Here is an 18,498-nt window from a genome sequence, read left to right on the forward strand (position 1 = left end):
GAAGTGCTGTATGGCAGCCTGAGTTGAACCAAGCAAGCCATTTCCCATTGCAGGCACTGCTGATTACTGTCAACAGCCCTCTATAACTAATTGGAAATTAGTTGTAATTTTGTTGTTTAATACCAACAAATATGTAAGAATAAGCAAGTTTCTACATCTGAAACACCCTTAATGCTACTGGCTTGGTTTGATTTTTACAGCATGGGAATTGGAGAGCTGGCTAAAGCGCTGAGAAGAGTGGAAACTCATTGTAGGAAGTGGTAACTGGCTCTGCCTTTCAATGGCCACAGAGTTTTAGATTAGGCTTAGTGTAGGTTTTATACTAAATTTTACCAAATCTGTGAGCCAAGCTTCCATCACTGGTTTAGTATTTACTCAGGCAGGTTTCCCTTCAGATGTTTGTTCATCTCCTAAATCAAAGCTTCAGAACAAGTGAAGGAATGGCTGCATCAGACTTCAACTTCCAAAGGTTACATGGATTCTATTGCTCTGCTTTCAAAGGCACTGCATCCACAGCCAGCAGAGCTGTTAATACAGCATGAGGCGAACAAAAGCCCTTCTAAACTCAGAGCTGAGTTCCAGGGAGATGGAATGCTTTGTCTCAGGAATTATCCTACAGAGGAAATATGCTCCCTTTAACTCAGACTCAGTAGAAAGTCTCTCAGTGCACCAAGAATTTGGCTGAGGGACCAGAGTTCTCCAACTTGATTTTGGCATCAGCTGTGCTGTTGCTTGGACAGAGATTCTTCAATACACATTGGCACAATGTTCTGTTGAACAATCTGGCTGTCAGGGGTACCAGTGCTATGTTGCTGACACCAGTAGAATTGCTTCTGCAAAGAAGTTTTGCTTCAAAAGACTGAAACCATTTCTGCCCCTCACAGTAGGGAGCTCAGGCCTGGACAGAATTCCACGTGTAAAGTTAGACAAGAAGTATAAAATTGAACTGGCAATTGCTACAAATACTGATGAATATACTGAGATAAATAACTGTGATATAGCCGATATAGATGGTGATTTCACTGGGAGTGTTTAGTGAAAACCGCACGTACCTGTCCCCAGTTTGTTCCTCCAGCAGACAAAAGGAAAGACAGGAAAATATTTCTAACACACCATTAGCCTTTGACATTAACACCAGGCACAAATGCTTCAATAAAAAACATTGACCAAGCCACACAGTTAAGGAGAGAAACATAAAAAGAAATGGTGGTTCTTTTTCCTTATTTTATTGGGTAAATGATTTAAAAGGTAATAACAATAGTGTTAAAACTACTACAATATCTTTCCACAGCCATATCTCACAGACCCACAGATAACCTTCTAGCATTTTTTTTTCTTTTTCCTCATTTTTCTCTTTTTAAGCCGTACTTATATTAAAATGCCCATTTCGACAGTTTCTTCACACTAATAGCAATTAAATGTGGAAGGAAGAAGGATCTAGTTATAAAGGAAGGGGGTTCAGGTAATCTGTGATATTACTGTAATCAATTGAGTTGCTAAGGAAGGAAGGAAAAGACCGAGGCCTTACAAGCTACTCCAGGTAGCTCTAAGCCCACTGTGTGTCACCATGGCATTGAAGATAACTCAAGATGCTGGTGAACAATTTAAAGTAAGTTTGTTTTTTTTTCTTTGTAACATATAAAACACTAAAATAACTTAGAAACTAGATCCAAATATCTTGAAAAGAATCAACTTTGATATACAAAAACAGTCATAAGTTGTTACAAAAGTTTCAAACAAAAGTTTGTTTTCTCAGTGCGTTTATGTACCAGCGCAATTACTGAGTCCAGAGCAAAGAAAGAGGTTTTTCTTTTTTATTTTTTTTCTTTAGCAGTAATAAAAAATGAGGAAAACATATCTTTGTATATAAAGAATCATTGCTGGTCTTAAGAATAAATGTAATCAGAAACCCTTAAATCTGAGAGGCACACTTTGGGTTTCTCTTTTTTTTTTTTTTTAACTTTTTTTTCTTTTTTTAACATAAAATGAAAGTCACCAGTTTATTTAAATGGAGGAGATACTCAGACTCCCCAAATAAACTTAATTCCATTAACATCACTAGCAAAAATCAGTTAGAAACTGTACAAAAATAAAAAAGTTAACACATTTAATCCTGCAGGGATTTTGTAAGGACTGGAAGGCAGGCTTTAGGAGCAGCATTTGGGCATGGCTGGAGGCTTCTTTGGTTCGATCTAACACACATAAGAGATGTAACCTACTCCAGACAACAGTTTTAAAAACCCGCACAGTTGAAGACAAGTAGAGGTCCATATACAAACTCCAGGTGTGCCAGGGCTGTGCCCACCTTGGTTCCAGAGCGGGGCTGAGGTCAGGACCGGAGCGTCCACCCCTGCCGGAGCAGCATCCGCTGGGATGGCAGCAGGAAGGACACTTGAAGCATCACCAAGTAACAGCTTCATGTCAAGTCTATGGTTCGGTTGTCTAACTCAGTTTACAGAACAGAGTTTTTAGGAACATTAGGCAAGAGAATGAAAAAAAAAAAACCCAACAACCTCTTCAATGGAATAAGGCAAACTGAGTAGTGCTCATAAACAAAAAAAAAAAATAAAATCAGCATTTCAACTTAACAAACAGTGAAATAAGCTACTTGGTTGTACCTTAATTTCTATAAAGTACCCCAAAGGAAAAGCTGATCTGTAGCTAACCCCAACAATACAGCTAAAAGCTACTAAATGTAACTACGAGGGAATGACATTTGTGAGAGCAATTGCTGATTAGCTTTAAGCAAACAGACCTACTCTGTGCCAGTGCATGTCACAGTGAGCTGCATGTTTGGTACAAAGAATCCCACAATTACAGAGAAACAATCTGCAGCAGTTCAGCACAGTGTGCTGAGGAGGTAGGTGCCCTAGAAACACTGTAGGTAGACTGATTATTCCAATCTTTAAAAAAAAATAATCATACAATCTGATTGACCACAGACTCTGTAACAGTTTTTAAATTAGTGATACAAAACTCTGGTCCAGAAGGGTCTGGCATGAGCTCGGTTCAAAAGCACACCTTTACAGTTTGTATAACACCCTTGAACTATATTTTTAAGCAACAGCTACTAAGAGATAGACAAAAATGCATTGTGCATTATGCTGTATACAAAAAGGAGACAAAACTATCCTTTTCTCCCCCAAGCCATGGTGGGAAGTATTGCTGACCTTGTCCTTAAAATCCTGCAGGATTGTTTATTCATCAGTATATCATTATTACACTGGTAAGAAATTCTGTATAACATCTGCATATATCGAAGATTTCTTAAAAAATCTGATATGATTTTAGATCCGCATGACCAGTCACGTGACCTTCTTGAGGTTGATTAGCACCTTTCAATACATATATATTTTTATATATAATAGATCTTTTTAAAAAACTTCTAACAATGAGCTCATGCAGAAGCACGAGCGAGCTGTAACGAGATGACAGATAAAGATGGGGTTGGATGACTTTTTTCGCAGCAGAATGATTCAGTTTGTGCTCAGGTTCCCTATAAGGGCAAGAAAAAAAACCAACACAACTCTATCAGGTAGCCACTTGTTCACATTTCCACTTGAAGACTAATTAATCTAAAAGTGTTCCCCAAGTAGAAACAAGACAACAGTATCATCCAAAATAGCCTCTGTATAAACATCTACTCATTTTTGCAGCTTCTGGCTGGCATCTCTTGGCTCCTGAAATTTCAGGCCCTCTGCTTAAAAATTAAGGCATCGCAACTGAAAATGGTAATATTTGGACATAAATGCTGTGGATGAAGGAATACCAAAGACATTCTACAAGAACCTCCATAGAAATTAAGTGGCAGACCTAACCTCATATAAGGGATGAGCATAATTTATCCTTATCTGACTATGAAACCCTATTGAAACACTTTTACAGTTGATCCAATTTTTTTTAAACTGAATTTTATCTATTTGATTTTTATATATCTATGTATTTACAAACATTCATTATTCAAAGTAACTGGAATTTCTGCTTACTGTGGTTTACTCACTCAGATGAGGAAGGTTGTTTCTCTAACAGGCGGCCTGTGCTGCAACAGGCAGCAGTGGGAGCTCTGCAGGCACAGGAGGAAGCAGTGAGCTCCTGCCAGGGACTGGCCTTGCAAACAGACCACACATACCTTTTACTAAATCCTATTTTTACAGCAGGAAAAAGTTCCAATCGGTTTTCTTTCTTCTACCGTGTGGAGGGGTATCAGAATTATTACACAGTACTTACAGCTCTCAAGCACTATTCCTGCAATAGATGAAAACATGTAACATTATGGCATTCTTGTCCTGGCTCTCTCACAACAGTCTTTTTTCTTTTATTAAACCAAAGTTAACTTGATCCAACTATTCATGACTTGAGAAAACTCAGTAAGTTCAAGAGCAGATGAAGAACAAAACAGGGATTTCTCTTTTCCAAAATAAATTTGCTAATAATAATAAAAAAGTAAATCTCATTTTAAAGAGAAAAAAAAGTGTCCAAAACCCTGATGTGCCAGAGCAGCCTCAACAGGGTTTGCTAAAATGTCTGGAGTATATGTTTTCTATGAATTTTATATATACGTATATAATTATGTTATAGTCAAAGGCACTAAAATCTAAATCCATTTCCTTTTTAATATGACATCTGCTACTCACCAATCTGCTTTTAGGACACAAATGTCACTCCTAATTTGAGTCATCAGAAAGGCATCATCTCATTATAAATGCATTCTCGTGGCTACTCCCGACAGGCCTGGGCTGCCTGTGATTCCCAGCACAGGATGGGACACAAAAGGGTCCTGGACTGGATTGTGCCCAAATCATTTAGGCCACTTGATTCTGAAAATGCTGCCATGTTAACATCACCTCTCGCTGTACATGAGTTGCTTCTCTTCATCCCAAAAAAGCATTTTGTATGTCAGCCTTGGTGCTCCGGCTGTTTGTGCTGGATCTGGAGATCCTGTACAGAGCTACATGGAATCTTTACTGTGAAGGTGAGATATTGTACACACAACGTCATTAAGAATGTTATGAAAATGCAATTCATTGTCTACTTCAATACCTGAATCTGATATGTTTCATTCCCTATCAAACCCATTAATGCAAAAGCCATTAATGCCTTTTTGCTAAGCAAAGCATCCCTAACTGCAATCCTTAAACTCTTCCTTCCATCCACAGTTACAGAAAGCCTTGATTGATATAATTCAATGTTAATGAAGTAGAAATTTAAATTTTCATAAAAAACCCAAGGGTATATGCTGCAAAAAAATCTGCAGTGAATCAATAATAAAAAGGTATGGGATCTTTGTAGTAATGCAGTTTTCCCTCCCGTTGCCATGATGAGCTGAACCAACCAAGGAGCCTCAACATGGCAACGGAAACTATCATCATAAAATGGTACAGTAATAGAGATAGCTAGACCAAGAAGGGGCAGGGTCTCCTGGGAAGAGGTCTGCAGAGAGGTCCAGTGACTGGTCATGCGGCTCAGTGTCAGGAATAATGGTTGTACGGTGGAAGGGGGTGCCCAATACCATTCTGGAAGTGATGATGCTGACGATGGGCAAGGTACTCTGTGTAGCTCATCGTCATCTTCTCACTGCGGTACCTGGCAAAGAGCAGAGAGGCCAATTCAGGAACTGTTACCAGGAAGCTGCAAGTAGCACCAGAAATGCTGCACTGCTGGTTTGTTCAGTGGTAAGAGCTCTGTACTTCTGATGCTGGGAATAAGACTGACTTCAGCTGCACAAGGGAACTGCCACAATTGTCAGGGTCATTTCCTGAATCACGCGACAAATCACAATGTAACTGCTTACGAAAAAATACTTTAAGCAAACAGAATTGTTAAAAATGGTTGCCTACTATGTTGGTTGAGGTAGAGGGAATAGAGAATGTCCCTGTAGCTGCAGCCAACCCTCTACAAAAATCTAGTAGGAAAAACCATAAACAAGCACTATAGATTATTGGGCTGTTTTTAAGCAATCAGTATCAACTGTCTGCCAAATTCTGCTTTTAAAATTATCCCAGCTACATTAAATATAGTTACATTCTTTTTGGACTAGAATCACAGAGTATCTCCAGTTGGAAGGGACCCATCATGAACATCGAGTCCAACTCCCAACTCCTCACGCAACTACCTAAAACTAAACCATATGGTTAAAAGCATTGTTCAGACACTCCCTGGCCTCCAACAGGCTTGATGCCATGACCCTGGACAGCTTGTTCCAGTGCCTGACTACCTTCTCAGTAAAGAATATTTTCCTGATGTCCAGCCTGAACTTCCCCTGAGGCAGCTTCATTCCCTTCCCTCACGTTCTACTGCTGGTCACCTGCAAGAGGAGATAAGCAGCTCTGTTCCACTGCTCCCCTGCAGGAACCTGTAGACCCCAGCAAGGTCTTAGCCCTCCAAACTGAACAGAACATGTGACCTCAGCTATTCCTCCCGAGCCTTGCCCTTGAGGCCTTTTCACCATTTCTGGTCACTTTCCTCTCATCACACTCCAGAGTTTGATGTCCTCACAGAGAGGCACCAAACTAATTTTACCTGGCTTTGAAGTGAGACCAGCAGGCCTGTAATAACAAGGATCTTCCTTCTTCCAAATGGAACATTTGCCAGCTTCCACTCGACTGGGACCTCTCCTGACTCCCAAGTCAGTTGAAAAATAATGAAGAATGGTCCCACAAGAACATTGCCCAGCTCCCTCTAACTAAAGACAGAATCCAGGTCCTGACAACAAATATTCTGAATACATCTGCATCAGTACTGTCTGACAATGAGGAACACAAGGGACCTTGTTCCTCCTGTTCTGGGCCTTGACAGATGTGCAGATGGCAGAGAGTCCCCAGCTGCTGACCCCTGCATTCCAGACCCTGTGACTGCCCCGAGTCCCTCTGTGCCACTGTTCAGCTCTCTTTCAAAACATGGCCAGAACTGCTGGGTGTGAACCTGAAGGGAGTGACAGACTCATGAACAGACTAAAGCCTTCTTCACACACAGGATGTTTACTTTCATTCAGAAGACTTGAAAAAGAAGTTAAAAGCCCTTATTCACTCCTCCAATAGTTATTTTCACGTATGGCAATAAATTATTTAAATAAGTTTCTAAAAGAGGTTGTCTAATGCTGGAAAACAATTACTATTTTAATAATAGTGTCTCTAATCTGTCAGCAGTATCTGAGATTTTAAGCAGCAAAGCAAGTAAAACAGGCAGTCAAAAAACCCCTTTTTCTGAATGTTAAAAAATTATGGTTTGCTCATTTCACTTATCAGGCAATCGACTGTGGTAGCAGTTTCATTGTTGTGAACTTAATTACACGAAATATAAGGCTTTTTGTGGGTTTTTTGGGAAGAGTGGGGGTGAACTTCAGCGGTTTTTCTTTTGTTTTGTGCTCCTTGCCATTGCTTGAAGCAAAATCATGCAGCAGGAAGAAAACACATGCTATATATAATTTTTGTTTAATGGAAAAATATGCTCCTTATTTGCTGAGGGGTACAGAAATGGTCTATTGCATCATTACTCTTGCCCTCAGCTATCCCCAGATACTCTTTTTGAATATCTTTTTGAAAATAAGATAACAAGTTGTACAGCTGAAATAAACTAAAGGGAGACTGGGGTTCTGCACTTGGAAATTTAGCTGATTTCTGTAAATCCTTCCTCTCTAATTTAACCTTCAGAATAAAATGTTTCCCTTCCTCAGAGCTACTCCACAGGACTACCCTTCAACACCTAATGGCAATATTATGGGCAGAGTATCTGCTGCTAATTCTGAAATACCTTGGCTGCCACACACTAAGGAGCCCTCAAGAACACGTTTTATTAAATTAGCAAAGCCAAATGAAACTAGTATGAAATAAAATATTAAATTCTTGTCCCCACTCCTGGGAATATCCTGACACAGTTTCTCTAGAACACTGGCTGTGCAAGCAGAGCATGGCTTGCAAGTCCCACACCTCAAGATTAGGGAAACCTGTACTCCACAGGGCATAACCCCAGAGGTTTCTCCGAGGATCCAGCAGATTAGGGCTCTGAGTGGCCTCCATGACAATACAGCAGCAGCCCCACCACGCACCACGCCCAAATAAATCTAACAAGAGCAAGTAATCCCTGTTAACCACAGCCCTGAACAGCCACTGCAGCCAAAAATCCCTCTTTGAGAAGGCAGAGCTAAAGCACTGCTGTGAACGTGCAGAGTTCAGCCCACATCTGCAGGTCCCTGACAAATCACACCCTGGACTGAACAGCTGCCTCTTGCTCCCTGCTTAGGGCCACCCATCCCTGTGCAAAGCTTCTCCTAAGCCTGTACTGCTCTTGGGAACAAAGCAATCATGAATGACACATCCAGGAGAGTTTACCATTACCATCTGCAGCAGACTTACCAGGAAGGAGCACCTCCCAGCATTACAACAGGGCTCTGTGTGGTATCCCAGTGCATACCTGGTTAGCTTTATTGTTTTCCTGAATTCATTAGTAATTGGAGCTTTGTAGCCTCCTTTCCTCAACAAGGAATCTATGGTTTGAATGTGGTCCCATCCTGTTGGATTTTACAGTAGCACAAATTAGTGAGAAATGAAGCAATAGGGAACAGATGTTGCAAAAGCACAGTACAGTGTGTGGTGCTGTTGAGAGTGCAAGGGCTCTGCTGGCATTTGGGATAAACCAAAGCATTCTTCCCTACTTCAGAACAGCTGAAGGAAATACCACATTTAGCATTTCTTTACACACACAGCTCACTCTACAAACAACATGTATTTCTCATCTCATAGCTGAAATATATTAAAAGTGAACCCACTCTGCCCAAGTGTCCTGAACTGGGTGTGTGATACAAAACTAAACTTTCCCAAAACATTCAGGTATGATCATGTATCACAGTCACTTCAGACATTATAAATGGTTATAGCAATATGGAAAACTAAACTTATGTATAACATTTAAAATAATTATTAGTTGAACATGTGCAGAGAACTTGAAATCAGACTTCTTCATAAATATCACAGTAATGCAAACTATAAACATTGAGACAGACACACACTAACCTTGGAAATAAAAAAACATAGTGAGTGTTTAGCGTCAGAAAAATACTGTTCAACAAAATCTACTCCAGTTTTTTGAATTCACAAACTTAAGTTTGTGCCTCTATTAAAAGGGACTTAACAACATTCTTTTGCACTTCTATATTGAAAATAATTTCCTTCTATCCATTAAAAACCCTGGGAAGTCAGTGTTTGTAACAGGAATTGAGTACTAGCAGAAAGTACCTCATTGAAAAACAACTAGATCATCAGGATTCAGGAATAAATCATGGTTAAGATAATTGTCCAGCCATCCCAATGCTTAACAGAGCTTCTCCATCTCCCTATATCCCAGCCTAGCAGCCACACAGAAACTGGCAGCTTTTAACAGCTGTTAGCCTGGCTGACAGCACTGTACCGTTCCTCCACATTTTATTTTCCTATAGCTACACTGCATTTATGACTGGCTCAAAAACCACATACAGTTTTTAGTGAAGCCCTCTAGGAGACTGACACAGGCATGTAATGGGCATTTTATATAAGAGTCTTCTTACAATTAAACACTGCTCCATCATCTGACATCAGTGCAGGGTCAAATACTGCATTTTAGATTTACAGAATTCTGTATTTTTAGAAATACAGAATTTAGATTTTAAATTCTTCCCCAGATCTTAGGAAATAAAGTGCAACAATGACCTTGCTCCTTCGCGACCTCGGGTAAGTAGGTGGCCGTGCGCTTGGATCCTTTCTCGTTGATGAACTCTATTCTAATGCCATGCACACCCACCTGCAAGAGATTGGCACTCCATTAGCACATCACCAGAGGAAAGATACAACATGGTGACATGGTCAAATCCAAAACGTGAGCAGTGGTTAACAGCATTTCACAGAGTTTCAAGGAGGTGGCACTGCACTGGGTGTCATGTTTTCGGGAGGTGTTCACTTACTGCCATGTAAGCTCAGCAGCAGCACAGGTACACAGGATGTTCCTCTGCTCCCCACCACAGAGCTTCATTCCTGGGCTGGAGGAAATCCAGCTGAGGAGCTAAAGTTGTTCTGTCTCCTCTGACACTGTCACCATTGTTGTTGCTGATAAAATCACCTGGTCACCAGCTATAATCTGCAGGCAAAACAGCTGCCAAATCTAATGAGGCTTCAATTAAGAGCATTAATTTTGTTCAAAGCAGCAACTGAACAAAGATTTGTCACACTACAGACTTGAGCCTGGAGCCTTCAAGATTTCACCTCATGTATGAGGAGGAAATGGAAATACTACGAAGTACCGAGCCTCAATCTCCTGTTTCTGCTACTAGAACTGTAAGGTGACAACATGACAGCACGGAAACCAAGATTACTACTACCAAGGAGCTGGATGCAGATAAAAATCAAAATGCTGAAAATATTGGGAGAAAAAGAATGAAGAGGCTGGGCACATTTCCAGGGCATTGTTTAAGACCCCTGTTTTCAGGTTACAATAATTCTGTGGAGAGTACCTGCACTGGGATCAGGCCATAAAAGATATTCCATTGCCAGAAGGTTTTCAGTTGCTTTTGAATTCTGTGCACAAACACAAAGCATTATTAGATGGACATTTTTATGCCCACATAACCAAGATGTTATTTCCATATGAATCCCAACACTGCATGTGAAAATGAGTCAATGTTTTAAAAGGATATCACGTTGTTTGGTGTGGCACATCCTTGAGGACACAAATTTAATCAAAAAATGCTGTAACATTTTCTCCAGTGACAATTTACTTACTTTACCATAACTGCAGGGCAGTCAAAAACCAAAAAAGGAATATTTACAAAGCTCTACCACTTCTTCAATTAACATATTTGCTTATATTAAGACTTTAATTTTTGAACTATTCACTCTTTATATATAAGCAGGGGAAATGGGAGGAAGAGTCCTTTGTGGCTGGCCATGGCCTCAACCATTCTTCCCTATGAATCTAACATTGTTAATAAATAGGAAAAAGGTAACTTTGTGACTAAGAAATTTAATTCACTGCAACTTTTAACATGTTATTTCATTACCAAACATTCCTAAACCCCAACTTTCATTACATGGATATACATATAATCAGAGATTAAATCTGTATACTCAGAAGATACAATTATAAGCCCAAAGGCCTGAAAGTAAAATGAAATTATGTTAGAAATTGAAAACAGCCTACAGAGTTTATGCCCAAACCATTAAGTTTCTGCAGCTGGTGATTTTGTAACTGTGTATATTCAGTACTAAGATTAAATATTTCCAAGGTTTGCACACCTTTAAATCCTGCAGAATATGAGATTCTAAATGCTACACAAGTGTTTTGCATAATAACCAGGAGCACTAGTGATGTACTGAAGTATGATGCAACATTCAAGTTGCATCACTGCTCTGGATGTTTCCCATTAACCATTTTAATGGACTTTTAGGCCCATGTCTGTAGAAAAAGGGATGTACAGCAGGGGAGAATTTCATAGCATCCTGTGGAGCATGAATTCCAACTGTGCAGCTGAGCAGGACAAACAGCTTTTCATTGTTCAATTCCAGCTAGCAGGCTTGAGTTAAATAAATGGAAGCCATACACAAGCAAAATAAAAATGACGCACACTAAGACTGGCATGGGCACAGTATGGAATTTATTTTCCTCAAGAGACTGGTGTTCAACTGATGCAAACTTCTGTGAGATTTCCCAAAATAGCCCTCTCCATGATGGGAGGTAAGGGCTGGGTCTCTGTGTGGCATTAACTGCCCTGCTGCCAGAACCAGCACACACCTTCCTACACAGCCCCAGGTCTGCTTCTCAGACTAAAAATACTGAGGCACTACAGGCAGCATTCTGTAAAACAACAGCATCTGTCTGTGAAGTTTAGAAAAACAAACCAATCTTGTGCAGATAGAGCTGGAGTTCTGCCTCACCTATTACCACTCATTAGGGAAACAACTGCCTACAGGCAGCCTCTGGAGCTGAAAAGGGACCACACAATTGCTGCTTCAGCCTCCCACGTGGATAGGAACCTATTTAAATTGTTGCTATTGGGAGAGGAAAGCAAGGTAAGGAGAGAGACTTAGGCAAAAAAAAAATCTCTGACAATAGAAATATTTCTATAGCATTTTAGAGAATGAAATATTATGGTTTATATGAGCAGTACTTGTAGATATAAACTTTCTGATCAGTTGTGTAAGTGGCCAGAGGCCACCTAAAATTAGGCTCTGGGTTAAGGAACAGCCCTTCTTTTGTCAGCTCAGTCTCTGCAGCAACCTAGAAAAAATGTTTTTTTCCTTTTTTTCCAACAAAAAAGCTGGCCTAGAACTTGCACAGTATTCCTTGTGACACTATAGAACAGCAACTTTCCCCTTAATTTACCTAATACTATAGAAATAGCTGTACACCAATGTTTTAGAAATGGAAACATTCAGATTAAGTGACTATTGCTATTTTCTTGAAGCTGATCCCACTTGGCATTAGCTCAATTCTACAGCTTTTTAGCCCCACATTTGCAGCAAATATGCTGGCTTCTTTCTGATCATCTTCAGTAGCATCTAAATGCTACATTATGATTTAACAACAGAGGAAAAAGACTCCTCAGGAGGTTTGTTCTCTACTTCATGTCAAGCATAATCATTCCTTTGGAATGGAATCCAACAGATGGAATCACTGAATATTGACCAAAGAGAAGAACATAGTGAGATCCAGACTTTCTTCTCAGTTCTACAGAACAGAAGCTGAGAGCCACTGGTGCCGCTGCACTTGCAGGCAGGAAAGAACTTCCACAACTCCTGAATATACCCACTTTGTCAACAATGAAAAGCTGCCTTTCAGTCAACATTATTGCCTACAACTATTTAAGCTAATATTTAAACCAGTGCACACAGGTTAAAGGCCTTTTGTATCAAGACAGCACATACAATTCTGCAGCTTTTAACAGCAACTTTGGGGCAAAGAGCTCTCTCAAGGTATTTTAAGGAAGAGCTACTGCTCAAGTCTAGCCAAGAAGTTCTTTGTTATAATTACATACAATTGCAATGCTTTAGGATCTCCTAATAAAAAATGAGGAGAGGATCTGGATCAGCAGGCCTGAATTAGTTTATGTAGGGAAGGAATGCCTGCTATCAATAGCACGTGTTTAAAAATAAGTGGTCTTTATAACTTGTTTTGTAACTAGTCCTTTGCTGTCTGATCTTTAATAAAAGAGCAGTAGTATCACCAAAACCCACATCTTTGAGTTTTTCATGCTGTCCATTTCTCTGAGGTGGAAAGGCTGTGCAGCTCCATCCCAGCAGCAAATGGAGCAGAGCAGAGCAGTTTCTCATGGGCTCTGTGAAGCAGAACTGGAGATGCAGCTCTCACACTCCCAGTGTTTCTTTCAAAGCCCTACATCTGTTCAGCACTGCAACTCACACAAAGTCACAGGTATGTAAGAATGCTAAGCTGCATTTCAGGAAGCATCCTTGTGAACACGGCATTGAAGTGGTCTTTTAAAAATGTGTACTCTCCCCTAATTACTTTTATTAAAGATGAAAATGCAGTCATTTGAGGAGCTACATGGGAACTAACAGCAGTGAATTCACACAGATCTCCTGTTTACTTGATGGAAGTTTCTGCCACTTAAAGGGTCTCACATTGCTTTTTACAGGTGAAACATTCATTTATTTAGTTTGGGAAGGTAACTCCTTTATGTGAGAAAACATCCACCACTCTGCTTCAGCACAGAGAAGACACTCCTGAGCTGTCTCCAGACAGCTTCACTCTTGACTTCAGATGACACTGTCTCTAAGTCTCTCAGAGACCTGAGTTGTCTGAATTGGTAATTTTGAAATATTGTGACCTGTGTCAGCAAACTGCTGACCTGGCTCCCACAAGATCATCAGCAGCAAAGTCCTTGCAAAAGCAAGGACTCCTAACTAGGCTTGATCAGGATGATCCCAGCATGACAGGAGATGAAAGATGCAGACTCTCTTTACATCACACTCTAGACATCCTGAAATGTCCTTTTGCCATTAATATTGCATAACTGCAGCTCCCTTAAAATACACATGGGTGACCTAAGCTATCTCACTGCCAGCCACACACAGTGATGAATCACTCTTTTAAGGACTAACAACCACAAATTTTATAATCTCATATTTATACATCACCCCCCTCCTCTGAGTCCTTTTGCATGGAAACCTAGTTTGGGACTATTTCGTAGAATTGTAGGAATTTATGGAGGGTTTTAACAACTCATCATTAGAAAACCTTAAATGAAATAGGAGAGAGCAACTAAGCAACACAAGGCCTTTCATATTTTTGACCCCTGCATTCTTCCCTTGTAAGTCATGGCTTTCCAATAAGAACAACTGTAAGAATGCATAAAATCAATCAGAATTCAGAAACACTAGAATTCTGCATTATACTTACTTACACTGTTGTTAAAGTTTCACAAGTTCTGCAGCAAAATACAGAAAGGGCATAGAAAGTAAAAGCCTGCTTTTTTTCATCTTACTTATGAATCAATATTAGTTATGAATCAGCAGTTTCCCAAGGAACAAAGCTAAAACCAGTCTTTCCAAGGAAAAGTGGACTTTGAACTCAGGCTTTGCTTTCAGCTTTTTCTTAAGGATGAAGATGTTTAGATGTTTTCATCCTTAAGGAAAGAAGTTTATTATTAAGACAATGAAACAACACCTAATAATATTTATAGACTACAGCATGCAAAGAGCTAAATGGTATTTCATTATGCACTTCACATTTTCTGAGTGTATTCATAGTCTGATTTTTAATAAATTATCATAAATGAAATTAAAAACATCACAGTGCTGGCTACCAGCAATCAACCTAATAGAGAAAAATTCTATGATTTTGATTTCTCACTTTAGTACTAATAGTTACTAGCTGATTACTTGAAAACACTGTTTAGAGTGTCAAATGGCTCAGTGACAAGGTAGACTACTCTGTAAAAGCTTCTTATTGAGAATGCAGACACAGTTTCTGCTAAAATTTGGTTTTGGTTTGACATTACAGAAAAAAAGAGTATTTCTGATAATGGTGAAAATGCTCATAAACACCAAATAAAACCCATATTCATCTCAATTCAGAATTACACAGCAGAAGGTAAAAAGCCCTTGTTACAATAAGGTGAACAGGAAACACATCTTTGTCAATTTTCAGCTACTGTAAAATCCATAATGCTGAGGTTACTGCTGATATGCTCCTTCTGAGACAGCAGGGCCTCTTACTGTTCTAACAAGTGCAATTGCTATTGAATGTACATTTTTTATCTCTAAATACAACAGAAAGCCTCTTTTTCTCCTAAGAAATTCTAAATATTTAGTCAGGCTAAGTTATTATCAAAGGCAAATACTGTAGCTTTTGTGGTGTCTCTGGCACTATAATGTCTGCTATTCTATGACAATTTCAAAATTTTTCTTATGTCCACTCAAAAATAGATTCAAAGAGGAATGAGGAATGCAACATGATGACCAAGATGAGGAGGTCATCTTAAGTCAAGTACCTTGTTTTTTGCAAGCATCTAATGCTAAATAATTTTGGGAAAAGAACATTACAGACTAACACTTCCATCAGTATACACTGTCATACACACGTCAGCATCTGCTTTTTAATCTCTTTGATGCTGCTGTTCCAAGAGGATGCATGCAGGTTTCCTAGAACCTGGCAATTAGAGCAGATTCAGCTCCATGCATAAGCAGCGTGAGAGCAATGATTTACATGGCCTCACTGCACAAAGGCTTTGGGAGGCCTTGCAGGACACTCACTCTGAAAGTAAACCAAGTTTGGGGGAAGATGAACGTCTCTACAAGCTAAATGAAGCAGCTTGTTCTGGGACGGCAATTTTGTGCAGTACTTGTTTCTAGAAGTATACATCAGACTCTTAACTTCCACCCTGGAACACCCCTTTCCAGAGTCAATGGACTGATCTACCAGGTAGATGCTGCAATGAGGCCTCATGACACCCTTGCCCAGACAACACCTTCCTTGATGGAGTCTTAGACATCAAGACAACTATGCAGACCACTCTGAGTGCCTTTGTGGGCAAAACCACAACTTTATTCCATTTGCATGGCTCAGACTCTTGAGGTGACAACAGTTTTATCAAAAAGTGCCTTTTGAATCCACACACATACCCATGTGTACAGAGTGCAAAACAGTGACAGCTACACTAATACATGCAGATAATTTAAACAGTGTTACTTCAGCTACAGATGTTCATTTTCATGGAAGATACCTGACATTCTTACCTCCCAATCCATGTAGTCACACACATCTTCAAAGTTAGTGAGTAGAGACACGGAGCAGAAAAGCCGTGGCAGCTCATCCCTCGTCATTGGGGGGAAACGACTATCTTTAAGGGCACTGTTGAAGACAAAACAGAATTTGAAAGGATTTTTTTTTTTTTAATTTCAAGGATCTAATCTGAAGAGTATAAAGGAGAAAAAACCAAATCCTGATGAAGTGATGACCAGTTTGATTATCCAGTCACCAGTGTAACATACACTCTGATCAATATTTCCAACCTTTTCCTTAGACATTTGTTTTGGTTCTTGGCTGGCCAATCAGATCAGGGTCATTGCTTCCTGAGCTGGTTTTGCTACTGTGACAATCATATAATTTACAGTACCAGAAAGCTTTTGGAAAAAAGTTACAAAAGCAATAGCTCTTCTCCTTGCAACTTGTAAACCCCTTTCAAAAAGGATTAAACTTCTCAATACAAAGTGAAGGGGGAAATTCTATAGCCTGCAGTGATCAAACACTCAATACAGTAATCAAATTGTAGAATTTAATTATTCAGTGAAAAAAAATCCAAACAAGAGGAATATTTTCTAAAAAATACTAATATTCATGCTCACTAGCAAAGGTGAATTTAAAAAGGTGAAAAAATCCAAGGGCTCTACAGACCTGTAAACCTACAGGACTTGAGGAAGTTCTGCAAAGCAGATGTCATGATTAGTAACAGGGAAGCTTGCAAACAGCTAATCCATGGATGACAGACCATTCTACAGACAAACACACTTGTGGGGTAAAACCACACCAAGGGAGCCCCCTGTGCACAGGCCAGCGCGCCTGGAAACACACAGCAAGCAACGCCATGAGTAAGAACACTTGTAAAAGCCTACTTGCGTAAGTTTGGTTAAGAACCAGTTAAATTAGCAAAGGAAAGGTTAATGTGAGGGTGGCATCTCAATCTTTTATTCTCTTAGGCTTTGAAATATGATGTGAATAAAAACACGACCATTTCCAACAAAAACAGCAATCTGCTAACTGAGCTTTTGGAGGAATAAAGAGAATTTAAGAGACTTACTGAAATACTACCAAGCTCTTCATGTGTCTCATTGTTTCGTCTAACAATTAGATTGTTTTTAATTGTTTTATTTGGCCAAGAGCCAGTGGCTGCCCCTTAGCTAACATAATCACAGCCATAGCCAGAATTCACCGTTTTTATAAAGAGTAATAGAACTTCATTACATCAGACCACGTAAGGACACGTGAGAAAAAACCCACATGTAAAGTATAACTAAAGGAAATCATCATATGTATAACCAGAAACAGTTTCCCATCAAGAACTAATACCATAAACTGAAGAGTTAAAATAGAACTACTTTTTCTGGGGTGGGGGGAAGGCAAAGTTTTTGTTACAGTTATTACAAAACACAACACAACATTGAAATTCAGGCTCCCAAGTCCTTTTCTACACAGACCTGTGAAGAACTGGGAACACTGAACAGATTTAAAGTTTAAGGCCTATGATATTTAACTAATGACATCCACTGAAGATGTATCAAAAGCAGGTAATGCTGATGGGATTTTCCAGGCTAGCTTTGAAACTGCTGGAACCAGGCAGTTACCCATCCTCTGCTCTCTGATGTTCAGAGCAACATCAGAAATAACTCCTATAGCCACAGCATACCAACAACATCCCAAAATACCAATAACCTAATTCAGCTTTCAAATCCTCCCCCCACGGTGATGAAAATAAACATACATATGTAAAGGGAGAACACTCAGAACACAGGGACAGCTCAAACCAGAAGTCTATCTAGTTTTAAGTCTATCTAGTAGTAAATCCTTACCAAAAGCAGTTAGCAAAATGAATGAGTAAAAGAACATGGTCACAGCAAATGTCCAGGAGTACCTTCCTAGAATACTCTCCAGGAATCCAGTTATTTATAGCTTAGGTATTTTGAGTCAGAGATGGAATCACTGTACTTTAAAGCTTTTCTGAATTTTATTTTATAAGTTCATGTATACACACTTATAACATTTTACCCCCCTTTTAAATAAAAAATTATTATTGGAACCCCCAATCCTCTTTGAATACATTGCTACTATAGGTTTGCTTATTTGCAGGTGGCTCATTTCCATGAGGTCTCCTGCATCTCTGTCATATAACCAATCTATGTGAACACTCTACTGAGAAGCAACCAGACAGAAAAGCATTATTTCATCAATAAACAACAAATTCAGTTACCCTTCAAACAACTGCATGCATGGATACTGATAATATTACTTTTAATCTGTTTA

The 18,498-nt window shown here is 39.4% G+C and overlaps 1 protein-coding gene across 4 annotated transcripts in view; it reads right to left on the reverse strand.

Moving 5' to 3' along the window:
- Positions 1 to 1,210: 1,210 nt before the first annotated feature.
- The window catches only part of AMMECR1 (AMMECR nuclear protein 1), a 70,431-nt gene continuing 53,143 nt past the window's right edge, over positions 1,211 to 18,498 (reverse strand). The window contains exons 3-7 of one of the 4 annotated variants that reach the window (XR_005956646.1): positions 16,218 to 16,332; positions 9,681 to 9,771; positions 8,410 to 8,506; positions 4,845 to 5,583; positions 1,211 to 4,245 (exon numbers count right to left, since the gene is read on the reverse strand). Coding sequence is in view for 2 of the 4 variants with exons in the window: in XM_041485348.1 (XP_041341282.1) it covers positions 5,469 to 5,583; positions 8,410 to 8,506; positions 9,681 to 9,771; positions 16,218 to 16,332 (418 nt within the window). In the remaining 2 variants the exon portion in view is untranslated. Of the gene's footprint in view, positions 5,584 to 8,351; positions 8,507 to 9,680; positions 9,772 to 16,217; positions 16,333 to 18,498 lie in introns of all 4 variants that reach the window. The other 3 variants (XR_005956645.1, XM_041485348.1, XM_041485349.1) reach the window with 3 other exon arrangements.

This window comes from Pyrgilauda ruficollis, unplaced genomic scaffold (assembly GCF_017590135.1).
Source record: "Pyrgilauda ruficollis isolate IOZ18807 unplaced genomic scaffold, ASM1759013v1 scaffold7, whole genome shotgun sequence".
Taxonomy (NCBI): Eukaryota; Metazoa; Chordata; class Aves; order Passeriformes; family Passeridae; genus Pyrgilauda; species Pyrgilauda ruficollis.